The 12,145-nt window shown below is 61.9% G+C and overlaps 1 protein-coding gene and 1 non-coding gene across 2 annotated transcripts; both read right to left on the bottom strand.

Moving 5' to 3' along the window:
* Positions 1-368: 368 nt before the first annotated feature.
* Positions 369-455, bottom strand: EHS24_006584. Its single transcript has one exon. It is a non-coding gene; the product is annotated as a tRNA-Ala (tRNA).
* A 3,456-nt stretch (positions 456-3,911) lies between these two features.
* On the bottom strand, positions 3,912-5,519 carry EHS24_006585 (uncharacterized protein; the record flags this gene model as incomplete). Its single annotated transcript, XM_028622002.1, has 2 exons — positions 3,912-5,365; positions 5,411-5,519. 2 exons carry the CDS (start codon positions 5,517-5,519, stop codon positions 3,912-3,914), a joined length of 1,563 nt encoding a protein of 520 aa, XP_028478454.1.
* Between the last annotated feature and the right edge of the window lie 6,626 nt (positions 5,520-12,145).

Raw genomic sequence — 12,145 nt, forward strand, 5'->3', positions numbered from 1 at the left:
TGTGACTGGACGTGCAGGACAGTTAGTGGCCACAACGGACTGCAGCGTTGTGGAGGCGCACCACCGGAACCCTTGGCGTGTGGAGACGGCTCCTGCACAGGGCTCCTGCACAGCTCGAGAAGGGCCGTCTTCAGTGATTACTGAACAGCTGGAGTTGCACTGCTGTGTGTTTGCCGCTGAGCAGTAGGGCCTTTCAAGAGCAACCGACAATCTCGCCATCGACAATCCACCGTTGAACCAACAGTCCTCGCCACCTGTCGCTGTTGCCACCGCCACTTCACACCTCAGCTCCAGACATTCACCCCGATAACCGCCCCCAGCATCCCGCGACGCCGGAGATGCGTGCAACAGGCCCAAAAAGAGTAGTGTGGACGAGTTAGGAATCGAACCAAAGACCTTGTCAAGTAGGGATAGAAGATGCTAATGACACGCTCTACCAACTGAGCTACACGCCCGTTTACGTAAGCACATTTGTGCACAGTGATGCGGGCCGTCACTTAGTTTTCTGCGTCGTCGCGAGAAAGTAGGACGTGCGATGTTGATGGTAGGAGGATTGGATCAGATGCCTCAGTGGGCGCCGGCGCACATGCTGCAAGGCATGCTGTTGAGAATCAACTTGGTAGGATAAAAAGCTGCTGTACTGCCCCCATATTCGCTCGCTCGGCACTGGATCTTGCCAAAGACGTCGCTGCTCCGATCTCGTCAGCCAGGATCGTTCCAACGGGCGTGTCGGCACCTCCCATTCCCGCGGCATGGGGACCGCCGGCCACCGAACAGGACACGCGCCGGGCCCAGCGCGTCCATGCACGGCTGCAACCGCGCCAAGCACCGACCGGCGCTTGCGCTTATCACCCCCCAGTGCCCCACACCGGGACCCCCACACGTTCCCCAAACCCACATGTCCCACGCCACACGCGCGCGTGGTGGTATACGGCCGTTATTCCTTGGAAATCGGCCGTGCGGGAGGAGAGGGGAGGGGAGAGGCGAGAGGGGAGGGGTGTTGGGATACAGATGCCAGCCGCGGCTGGGGGCAGGTGACACGAGGTGGAATCCGGGATTCGGAGCGTTGGCGAGATGCGCGAAATGCGACACACCAATTACCCAAGCTTCGCCAAGAGTGGAAGATCAAAGACCATCGCCACGGTCGCCAAAAAAAACGATCATGGTTTCGCCGCGGCAGCCGGCCGGCAACTCCGTGGGACGTACGTAGCGGACCTCCAAAGTCACACACACACACAGACACACTGTTGTGGCAGGTGGAACGTACAGTTCTCACCAGCGGGCAACTGCCTTGCCCAGCCGTTGCTGCGGGGCTGTGGAGGCGCGGTCCCTGATGGCGGACCTACAGAATACATGAGATTTACTGTACGGTGCCACACATCTGCTCGTGACTGAGGCCAGCTCGGCTGTTCCGTTGGCGAGCGTCTGAACTGAACTGTCAGCCACAGTTCCCGTCGGCAAGCCAAAAGCCAAAGGCCAGCCCAGGACACTCCGACTCCCGAGTCGGAAACTGTGTGGCCAGAAACTCACGCAACCCAAAGGTGTACTCAACACTTACCGTTCCGGCAAACCTGCTCAAAGCTGCTTCGCTCCCAGTCCGAGTGATGTTCCCAGCCGTCAGGCCAGGCTCCAGGCTCCAGGGGCCAGGGGCCAGGTCGGCCAGGCCCCGCCTCAGTCTCGGTCGCATTTCTGTGTGTGCCAGTGTGTCCAGCCGCTCACGTGCGTGTGCCCGTGTGCCATATGCCATGTCCCATTGCTCTGCCACTCTCGTTCTAGTTGCCGCTCACCGTTCCGTCCGGTCGGGTGTCTGTGCTTTGGGCTGGGGCTGGGGCTGGAGCTGGGGCTGGCTGGAATCGGGTCCCCGCGGGGCACTCGCTTCCCCCTCGCTTCCTCTGTTCGCTAGGTGAGCTTCGTTGCTCTGGTTCTGCCGTCTTGTCGCTTTGGGCAGCGCTTGGCCACTGGCCACTGGCCACTTGGCCAGCCGTGGCCACCCTTGGCCCTTGCGTTGCCGCTTGTGCGTCATGGCGTCCCGCCGGACAGTCACCGCCGCTTTGCATGTGCCTCTGCCTCTGCCTCGTGTCGGTCGTGTCGCACGGTCGGGGCGTGGCATGGCAGACTGGTGCTGTTGTTGCTCCAGTACTGGTGTCACCGCCGCCTCGCTGAAAAATGCGTAAATAATATACCTAAAATCGCGGTCGTGGTCGAGGTTGAGGTTGTGGTCGTGGTCGTGGCCGCAACCGTGGTCGTGTACCGCACTCGTGTCCTGTCCTGTTGTCCCGGTGACGAGGACCAGGCCCCCGCAGCTGGCAAGCCAGCTAGAGGTAGACAGGTACATGCAGGTACAGTACAGTACCTATAGTTCGCGATGAATTACACCGAAATGGCAACACCGGCATCCAAGTCGGCAGTCATGTTTTCTGCCTTTGTACCGAACAGCCAACGACGGGTCTATGTGTCTGGCTGTGTGGGTGTCTCGTCTCGCGTGTCGTCGGTGACATCGGTGGATTCCCAAGACACGACACACCCCTCCATACGCACTTTTTTGCAGAGACTGGCAGGCTACTTGCTCGGCACAATGTTACCCCCTCTCCCTCCCGCCTCTCCCCTCTTGGCCTGTGGTGATATCCGTGTCTTCCGCGACTTTCCCAGCGCCACTTCGGGCCGGGCACACCGTCGCTCGGCACACGGCCACCGGACGCCGGTGCCATCCCCCCCATCTTCCTCCCCACCCCCACTCGCAGCCCCACCCCGCGCCGGCGGTGTTCCCAGCGCCACTGCGTACGCAGGCCCTGGCGCCCGTATCGATTCAGTGTTCGAAAAACAGCGCCCGGGGTGGTTTTATTTTCCAACACCGGTTTCCTCTTTTCCACCACCGTCGTTGTCGCGGGGAATTTGGCTTCGTTTACCCAAAGTGCGGGGTTCCGCCGCTCCCACCTTTGCTTGGCAAGCTGCAGGATCCGGGGCGCCGGTCCGGGGCCAAACCCCCCCCCCCCCCCTTCTCCCATCCATGGGCCATGGGTTGGCGCGGCAAAGTGGCAGGACGAGGACGAGGACGACGCCGAAGCCACCCCACCACGCACCCTTGCTTTGCCCTCCCCCCACTGCCCCCTGCCCCCCCTGCCCCCACCGCACACCGGCCCTCGTTCGCAAACACAGGCTCGCGGTCCTGCGGTCCTGTCTCCGGCTGGGCCAGCTCCTGCCTGTGGCTCTGGGTATAGGTCGCCGGCGCCGGCGCCGTACGACACCACCCCCACCCCTCACCCGTGGCGCCGTGCATTCTCCCCGCGTACTTCCCGCGTACACCCCGCACGCCGCAGCAGCAGGACCCGGGGGTAGGGGGTAGGTGGTTAGGGGGGTGGGAAGAATGCGAAATGACCGAGGTGGCGGCACCCCCGCTCCCCCCCGCTCCCCCCGTCCAGTGCGCCAGAGTGCGCCAGTGCCATCCTGTCCTGTCCTGTCCTGTGCGCCGACGCCGCTGCCTCCGGCGTCCCTACTCCACTAGTCGTTCCCCGGGGGGTTGGACGCTCGGGGTCGGATGCTGAATGGGACTGGGACGGGTGCAGTAGGGCCCCAGGGACCCCCAGGTATGGGGGGGGGGGGCTGTGGCACGAGGGCGGGGGATGCTTGGCGGTACGAGCCCGAGCCCGAGTTGTGTATCGAGTTGGGTAGGGCTTGTGGAGAGTCCGTATGCCCTGCTGTAAGCGTCATTGTAGTCGTTGACATGTGGATGAGACGAGCTGTAATGACGAGCGTCAGCGGCGGCAGTCAAGTCGGAGAACGAACGTCATGTCAGTGCCAGTGTCAGTTGTCAGTATGAACCACCCCGTCAGAACAACTGCAAATGCTGTTCCCTGTGTGACCTTCTGAACCTGTTCCGTGCATCCCCCGCGCATCCTGTCCGTCGTCTATAATCACACATAGTAGAGCTCAAAGTAGAGCTTCATCTGGCCGAGGGTGATGGGGTCGCGCGCGTCGAGCCCCGCGACCGCCGCGGCTGCTGCGTCGGTTGTGCCCGAGCTGGCACTGGCACTGGTGGCACTGGTGGTGGTGGTGGTGGTGGTGGTGGTGGCTCCAGGGAGGAACCGCCATGGGCCCGCAGCGCTGCTGTCGTCCCATGGCGCTGCGACGTGCGACTTTTCCAGTGGGAGCGACGAGGGGTATGTTGGCAGCGAGTGGAAGGGCTGGTGCTGCTGCTGCTGCTGGTGCTGCTGCTGGGCCTGGGCGGCGGCGGCGAGCTGGCCAAGATGGCTCAGCTGGCCGAGCTGGCCCAGCTGGCCGAGCTTGCGCTTTCGTGAGGTTGGGTTGGGCGAGTGGAAGGCCGCCAGCTCGTCGGGCTCGGCGATGAACAGGGGCGGCGACGAGTCCTTGGCTCCGTGTCCGTGTGCGCCGTGCTCGACCTTTCCTGCGGCGTCGGGCTGGGGCTGGGCGGTGCCCATGAGCCAGCTGAACAGGTCGTCCATGCTGTTGCCCTCTGCGGGAGCCTGGTTCCAGCCCTGCTCGGTAGTGGCGGCGGCGCCAGCGGGGATTGTCGAGGTCAGGCCCGTCGGCAGCGAGCCGACGCCCGCGGCGTGGCCGGCGACGCCGCCGTCGAGCGGCGAGGGGAGCATGTTGTTGAACACGGGCATGTCAATGGCGTTGTTGCGCACCAGCACGGGGGAGCGCGGCGCCGCCGGGGTAAAGCTCAGTGGGCCGAGGGTTTCTGGCGTGGCGGCGAACGCGGGCGCGAGGGGGAGGTCGAGCGATGCGCCGGCCCTGGCGGGACCGGCGGGGCAGTCGGGTTCCAGCTTGATGAAGCGGGGCGAGTTGCCCGAGAGCTCGGGCATGGTGAGGCGGGGACGGGGTGCGGCACGCGCGTGCGAGTCCAGCTCGTCATGGCCCGGAAAGCGGGCGATGGAGCTCGAGCTCGACGACGACGCCGACGACGAGGCGCGCGGGATGGACGCCGACGCCGCCGAGGCGGATGCGTTCGAGGCGTACTCGAACGGGTCCTGGCGGTCAAAGGGGTCGGCGTCGTCAATGAAGCCCGAGTGCGACGAGAACGGCGAGTACAGCTGCCCGTTCATGTCGTCCGAGGCCGACCATGAGGGGGACGGCGAGGTCTGGAGCGTCGTGGCCGTCGCCCTGCGCTGGGGTCGCCTGCGCTTGCGCGGGACAAGGGCGTCCTCCTCGGCAGTGGTGAGCGGTGCTGGCGCGTCGCCGTCGCTGCCCCGCCTGCTCTTGCATGATGTCGAGAGGTGCTTGCGGAGCACGTCGGGGCGTGCAAAGCCCTTACCGCAAGCTGGGCATACGGAGCCTGGGCGGGTGTCTGGCGCGGGGGTGTGAGCAACACGAACAAGCGAGGTGGGTGTGTGGGTGGTGGGGTCACCTGAGGGACGACCCGGTCCGGAATTACGGAGAGATGGCTACTCACGGTTCAGCTCGTGTCGTTCCAAATAGTCCTTGCGGGCGTAGCGCTTGGGGCAGTGCTTGCAGATGTAGATGCGCTCGTCGTCCGAGCCGGGGGATGCAGCGGCGTGCATGGTGGGTAGTGTGTGGATGGGTAGCGTTGCGGGGCAAGTGTGGCGCCTGGGTGCGGGGGGCGTGTTGTGGGGTGGGGGGGCTGTGGGTGTATTTACGGTCAACGCAACGGTGAGCGCTTTTTGGTGCGTGCAGGTCGTGCTGGGTGTCGTGCAGGTGCAGGGTGGTGGTCGCGTATGGGGGTAGTAGTGGTGGCGATGGCGAGCAACAACTGGGTGCGTGTGTGTGTATGTGTGGTTACAAATCGACGAGCGGTGGTACAACGCGAAGATGAGAGAGGATGAGAGGATGAAGACGAAAGAGGAAGGACGGGAGATCTGTGGGGGTGGGTGGAAGAAACGCGCGCGGCGAGTATTATGGATAAAGGGGGATGGTGGGTGGGTGGGTCGGGTTCGGGGCGGCGGTCCCGACAGCGAGAGAGCAGAGAGAGCAGCCAGCAGCCAGCAGCAGCAGCAGGAGCGCATGGGAGACGAGGCTTATCACATCTGGCTCTCAGCTCTCTGGGTGGGTAATCTGGGCACTCGTTCGAAAATGCGGGGGGCCGGGGGGGGGGGGAGGTTCTTCCCTTTCTCTCTCGCCTCTCTCCCCGGGTGCGGCAAACGGTAAAGTGCGGGCAACAGCGCCGTGGGTGGTGGTGGACGCCGACGAGAGCGCAAAGGAGCACGACGACAGCTCGACACTTGTCCTGTGCCCTGTGTGTCTGCCCAGGACCCGATCCAGGCAGCGCGCGTGCGCATTTTTCCCTTTTGGCATGGAGCAACATCTTACCGAGAACCGACAGCGTCGGACACTCGCAGCTCGCTGGCTGGCTGCTGGCTGGATGGGATCTCGCTCTCTCCCTGGCGGCCTCTTCCCTTTCGACCCCTCTCTCCCTCTCTCTCACCCCTCTCTCCCACCCTATGCATGCACTGGTCGCTATCCTGCACCCATCGCTGCTCGCTATCAGCTATCTTGTTCTCCATGCAAACAAACGTTGGGGGGGGTCGCTGCCAAAAAAAAACGACACGCCTGGCCCCCCCAATTCCGGCTCTCTGCCCGTCCGCCCGCGCCCGCGCACACGGTCAAGTCCGTCTTTGTCTACGCGCCAGGCACACTACCCATCTCTCTCTCCATCATATCCACACCCATCTCTCGGTTCATCCTCACTCCTCATGGTACTCTGGCGTGTCTAACCGACGCATACCGCCCCCCGTCTCTGTCTCTCTGGCCCCCCGCTCTCCCCCGCTGTTGCCGCCCATTTCCCTCCCCTTCTGCCGCGGCTTCTGGCGGGTGGCCATGTCTTGCATGCCAGGCTCGACGCGCTTCAGACCCCGGACAAATACCTCAGGACCTTGTGGGGTGGCTTTTGCGACACACGAGGAGGAAACGGACCAGAGATCCAGAGAGACCACACTCTCAGGCGACACACCCACAAACGACGCTTTTTTAGAGACATTATTCCAAAAAACAAAGAGAAAAAAACAAAACACATCAGCACACACCACCGACTGCCAACACCGCGCGCAGCAGTACAACCCCTTTGTCTCTGATCGCGGTCGCGATCTGCGCGTACCCCACTACATGACGCGTGCACAGCATATGGTCATGGTTGCAGTAGAAGCTGCAGTCTTGTGCCACCCGGCGTTCGCGCCGCATGTGCCGAGTAAGGCCCCCCGCCTGTCATGTGCGTGCTGCTTTTGCTCTCTCTCTCACGGCGCACGGATTCGTCTCCCCCGGGGGGCGAGAGGACGTCGGTTGGCCGTGGCGCCCCAACGGGGGTCTCCACCCTCCCTTGTCCTTTGCTTTTCCCGCTCTCTTGTCCACAGGACACACCGACACCCCCGTCCATCCTCCGGCCTCGCCTCGCGTTCTGTCCCTCGCGTCCCTCCTGTCGCCTGTGGGACTCAGGACATCAGGAGTGCACAACGTGTATGGTAGGGAATTCGCAGACGACTAGACATCTCAATACACCAAGGTGTAGTTTGTGGGGTAACAGGACTGCATGGCGCGGGGCGCCGGCCGGCGGTGGGGCCCAGGCCCCGGGGGAATGGATGGTTGCTTTTGAATGTCTCCCCCCCAACTTGCCGAATACCACCAGGAAGTGGTTATTTCCAGCTTTCCAGCACACGTGTAGCGCCAGCAGTCACCAGCAGTCGCTGAGTCACTGCCGAGTCGGCAGCTGTGGATTATGCTTTTCCAATTGCTCGGTTGTATCACCAGTAGAATGGTCCAGCGCACGGAGAATGGAAGCGCTAGTCGTGCCCAACGTCATACCCACCGTGTACCAAGACAGCCACGCAGACGCCATCAACCGGTCGTCCAGTTAGTCTTTTCCTTTTTTCCCTTGGCGCGCAGTTGTTTGAATGTCTCGTGAGCTATCGGCTCTTCCTCGCATAATTGCATATGCCACCCGAACACCGAGCACTCCAACCAAGTCCCAGCAACTCCCAGCGCGCACAGGCTTTCCCAACACCGGGCGCCACGAGCGTGGCGCGTGTATGTTTCTCTCTCTCTGCCCCTCTCTCTCTCTCTCTGAGACTGTGCATCCGGTGACTGCACCCCCACGCATGTCACCTGTAGGTACTGTCGCATGAAATCCTGGAGCGGTCGCCCAAGTCCGAAACTGAAAACCTTTGCGATGGCCTCTGTGTGCCGGTCAGACATGAGTGACCATCACGTCTTCTGTCGCGGCGTCTGGCGTTGGTAGCAGTCGTCGTACCCACCGTCGATGCCGGCCGCGGCACGCCCCGCGGGGGGGCGCCCCCGGCGGCACGTCTCTCCGTATCGGGTGGGAACGAACAGCTCCATACCGCCGCACGGCATCTGGCACCTCACATGCACAGTTAACATACCAGACTAGTGCTGCGGACAATGGTGGCACATTTCCGAACGCCCGACAAGCTCAAGCCCAGTGATCCAGTGACTGCCACCGACCCGATCGGCGACGGCGAGCACGCACACTAGCGCGTTGTGTGGCCATTGTCGTGGTGGTGTCATCCATTGTCGATCTCTGTCTCTGGGGATCTGTGGTGGAACCTGTGCAGCCTGTCGAGATCTAGGACCGCTGCCCGGGCCCGGTCAACCGGCTGCGCTGTACCGTGTGGACGCTGCAATGTCTTGGATCTGGGTCACGATCTACCCTGGTGCTGTCTGTTGCCGGTTAAGCCGGTGCGCGCTGGACGGCGACCTACTACCCCCCAACACACCCATTGCACGATGATGCACACGCGCCCGGCCGAGTGTTCGGCACCCGGCACCCATGTATCAGGAGAACAAAACGCAAAAAAAAACACGTCGAGCGCGTTGGTGGAACACATACGTACATGCACACGCAACCCTCTCATATGACTCATGTGCGCCCTGCCGAAATGAAAAAACAGGATCACTGGATCACTGGAGACAACAAACCTCCTCTGGTGTCTCGGACGTGCGGTGTAAAACCTGCCTACCTGCCTACCTGTCCACTACCTGGCAAAACTAGAGTTGTACCACAGAGGGTAAACATGAGGGTATAACCAGGGCGGATTCAGAAACATTATGGCAGTGGCAGTGATCCAGTGACAGCCACAGTTAGTTCCAGTAGTCCTCCAGTATGTACCTGCGTTCTGCATACCCGCCATTTTCCGCTCACGTGCAGCGGGAAATGTCGTCTTCCCCTTTGGCTCTCTCCCGAAAATGCACCGTGGGAGGGGCGGTTGCAGACGGTCAAGGTGGTGGCGATGGCGATGAGGGCCGCACTTGTGCTCTGCTATCTCGAATGATGGGATGGGAGTCGCCAGATGGATGACCGCTAGAAACACCGGTGTACCGGGTGGCGTGCAGACCTGTTCTGCAGTAGTCACCGTTTTTTTTTTTTTTCGTTCGTTCGTGGCGCTCGGCATGGCTGTCACCTGTTCTCGCCCGTGCGGCATGCTCTGCGGTAGCCGGCACCGGCGGCTGAAGACGGCCGGTCAAGGCTATAGCGATGGGGGAGACGCAGCTGTGCGCCGTGCGCTCCATCTCGAATGGATGAGACGAGGACGCTAGAAGCGCCCCGTGGCGTTAACACTGTTCTGTAGTCACACCAGGTCATTCGTTCGTGGCGCTCGGAATGGTTGTCACCTGTTCTCATGCTGCGACACACACACCCTATACCCTCGGTACGGTGCTCGTCTCGTCTCCTCTCCTCTCCTCTGACCGGCGTGTATCCCGCACCGGCATTGTCGCCGGCGTACACCTGCCCGCCAGCCGTCGAGTTTCCGAATGGTTGGAGCTGAGCTTACCCCAAGGTTTCCTCGCGCTCCAAAAGTCGTAACAAGGTATGTACTGTAAAAGTCATGAAGAAAACACACTACGGGCGGCGGCGCCACGCCGCGGCGTGCGCCGCACAAAGTGTATGTGTTTTCGGGGGGTAGCTGTTGAAAACGACAAACTCCAACCGGCCGCGGCGCCGGTACCGCGGGTTGCGTCAAGTCGCTCCGAGCTCCACTTGGCCACTTTGTGAGCCGCGGTATTGCACCACTTCCAACTCCTTCACCCGTTCACACAGTTGGCCATAATATGTACTCCACGGCTCCGATCCCGATCCCGACTGGGATGACGAGATATGCCAGTGTTGGCGATTGGTCAGCGTGAGTTGGATTTGGGGACGGGTTGACGGCGGCCAGTTGGGTGGGACACTGGTTTGGAGGACCCTTGTGTTGCAGCAAGCGTCGGCAGAGGTGGCACAACGCAGCCGGGCTCGAGGGCTCACTGCTTGTGCTTGTGCTTGTCCTTCTGCGTGTTTTTCGCGTTCGGGCGATCTCGTCTCGTCTCGTCTCATCTTCGACGCCATTGGACTCTGTGGGCACCCCACAGACCCAATGAACGGGCCACCCAGTCGCAGAATCGCAATATGCCGGCGGGCAGGCCATCGTTGACGAGACTGACCCACGCGTTCGGCGACGTACGTACCAACAAACGACGCACAGAGATAAGCCCCGCAGTCTGGGGTGGTGGGGGGTCGGCTAGCCTGACCCTGTCCCAGCGACCAGCAACCAGCAAGTAAGTAGCAGCCAGCACGTAGCACACTTGCGACCACGTTGGACACTTTGCAGCCAAGTACAGCCAAGACACACGGTGCCACTCATCTGCCCTGACATTGGTATCACCTGACAAGACGGCGACTCCGGACGATAGATAAAGCCAGGCGCACCAGGCGCATTCGTCGGCTTTCACCTCTGCTTCTCTTTTTTTGTGCTTTCGTTTTGCGACCTCGTCAACGTTTTCCACCCTTTCAGGCGTCGCGGCTCCTTAGCGCGCGAATCACAGCACGGGGTTGTCCACAGATAGCACAAACTACCACCCACGTTTGCCCTTGCACGCTCTCCCTCCACTCGACACCTCGGCTACTCGCGCACCCTCGCTCGACCCTCGAGACGAGGTCGCGAGATACCAGGGCGGGACGGAGTGGGATCTGGACGCTTATCGCTCGCGCTCAACCCCCCCGTCGTGAGTGGACGCGAGGGAGATATTTACGGGCCACAGGCCCACAGGGGCTGCTTGTGAAGGGAACACGCAAGGGAGGAGCAAGGGTGACGAGGAGGAAAAGCAGCGTGCGGGCAACTCTCGACGCCATGGTGGACGGTGGGGGGTGAATGAGCCTGAACTCGAGCTCGAGCTCGAGCAGCAGCAGTTGCGTTCGCGTTCGGACCCGGCCGGGAGGGTCGGGCGGAAGGTCCACTCCCGAACGTGCCAAGTGAACGAGATGGAGGTGTCGACTGTGTGGAAAGATAAGAAACGGCAAGGGACGCGAGGATACTGGCTGATTTTGACTGACCGACTGACCGCGCGCACAGCGGAGACGGCCGAAATTTCAGCCTTCTGGCTGCAGCTGGCTGGCTGGCTCGTCCTCGTGCATCGAAAAATGCCATCCTGCGAATGAGACACCCGTGCCCAAGGCCCAAGTGCGTTCCGTTCCAGCATTCCACCCTCACTAGACGGCAACTATGCAGCACGCGACTGGACCGCCTGGATCCATGCACGCCCCGGCAAAGCACGTGCCGGTGAAAGTGGTGTCATGGTATCGCGAGTCCAGACGCCCAGACGCCCAGATGGGCCCATGTGGTCGAGCCAGATCCCAGACGAAGGAATGGGGCTCTCGACAGAAGGGTGGTGTGAATGGAATGCCGAACAAACGAGGGAGGGGAACAATGACGCAAACGACCAGGCCCACAGTCCCAGGCGACGTAGGCTGGTCATGGGCCATGGGCCATGGGCAATGTCCGTGGTCGTACTCTACTTACTGTACCGCATGGGGCGGTAGCCCACGTTCATCCTAATGCAAACGAGAGTCGCGTCCTGGGCTCTGGGCACCGGTGACAGAGCCTGTGGCCACAGCCACAGCCTAAAGGGCACCCACGCGGCGGGGAGTGAGACGACCAAAACGTGCATTCGTCGTCCGGACCGGTACCATTCTGCTCGTCGCAGTAATAACCGGCCGCTCAAAGATCAGAGATCAGAGGTCAGAGATCAGAGATCAGAGACCAGGCAGGGCCTGGCGTCCGAGAATTGACTGGTTATAACTGATTACCGGTTAAAGCACACGTCGGCCTTTGCCGCCTGCGACTGGTACTCGATTTGTGTGACGCAAGACGAATCCTTCATGGACCAGGCCGCTTCGCATGCCAAC

This window comes from Apiotrichum porosum, assembly GCF_003942205.1.
Source record: "Apiotrichum porosum strain DSM 27194 chromosome Unknown scaffold_3, whole genome shotgun sequence".
Classification (NCBI taxonomy): Eukaryota; Fungi; Basidiomycota; class Tremellomycetes; order Trichosporonales; family Trichosporonaceae; genus Apiotrichum; species Apiotrichum porosum.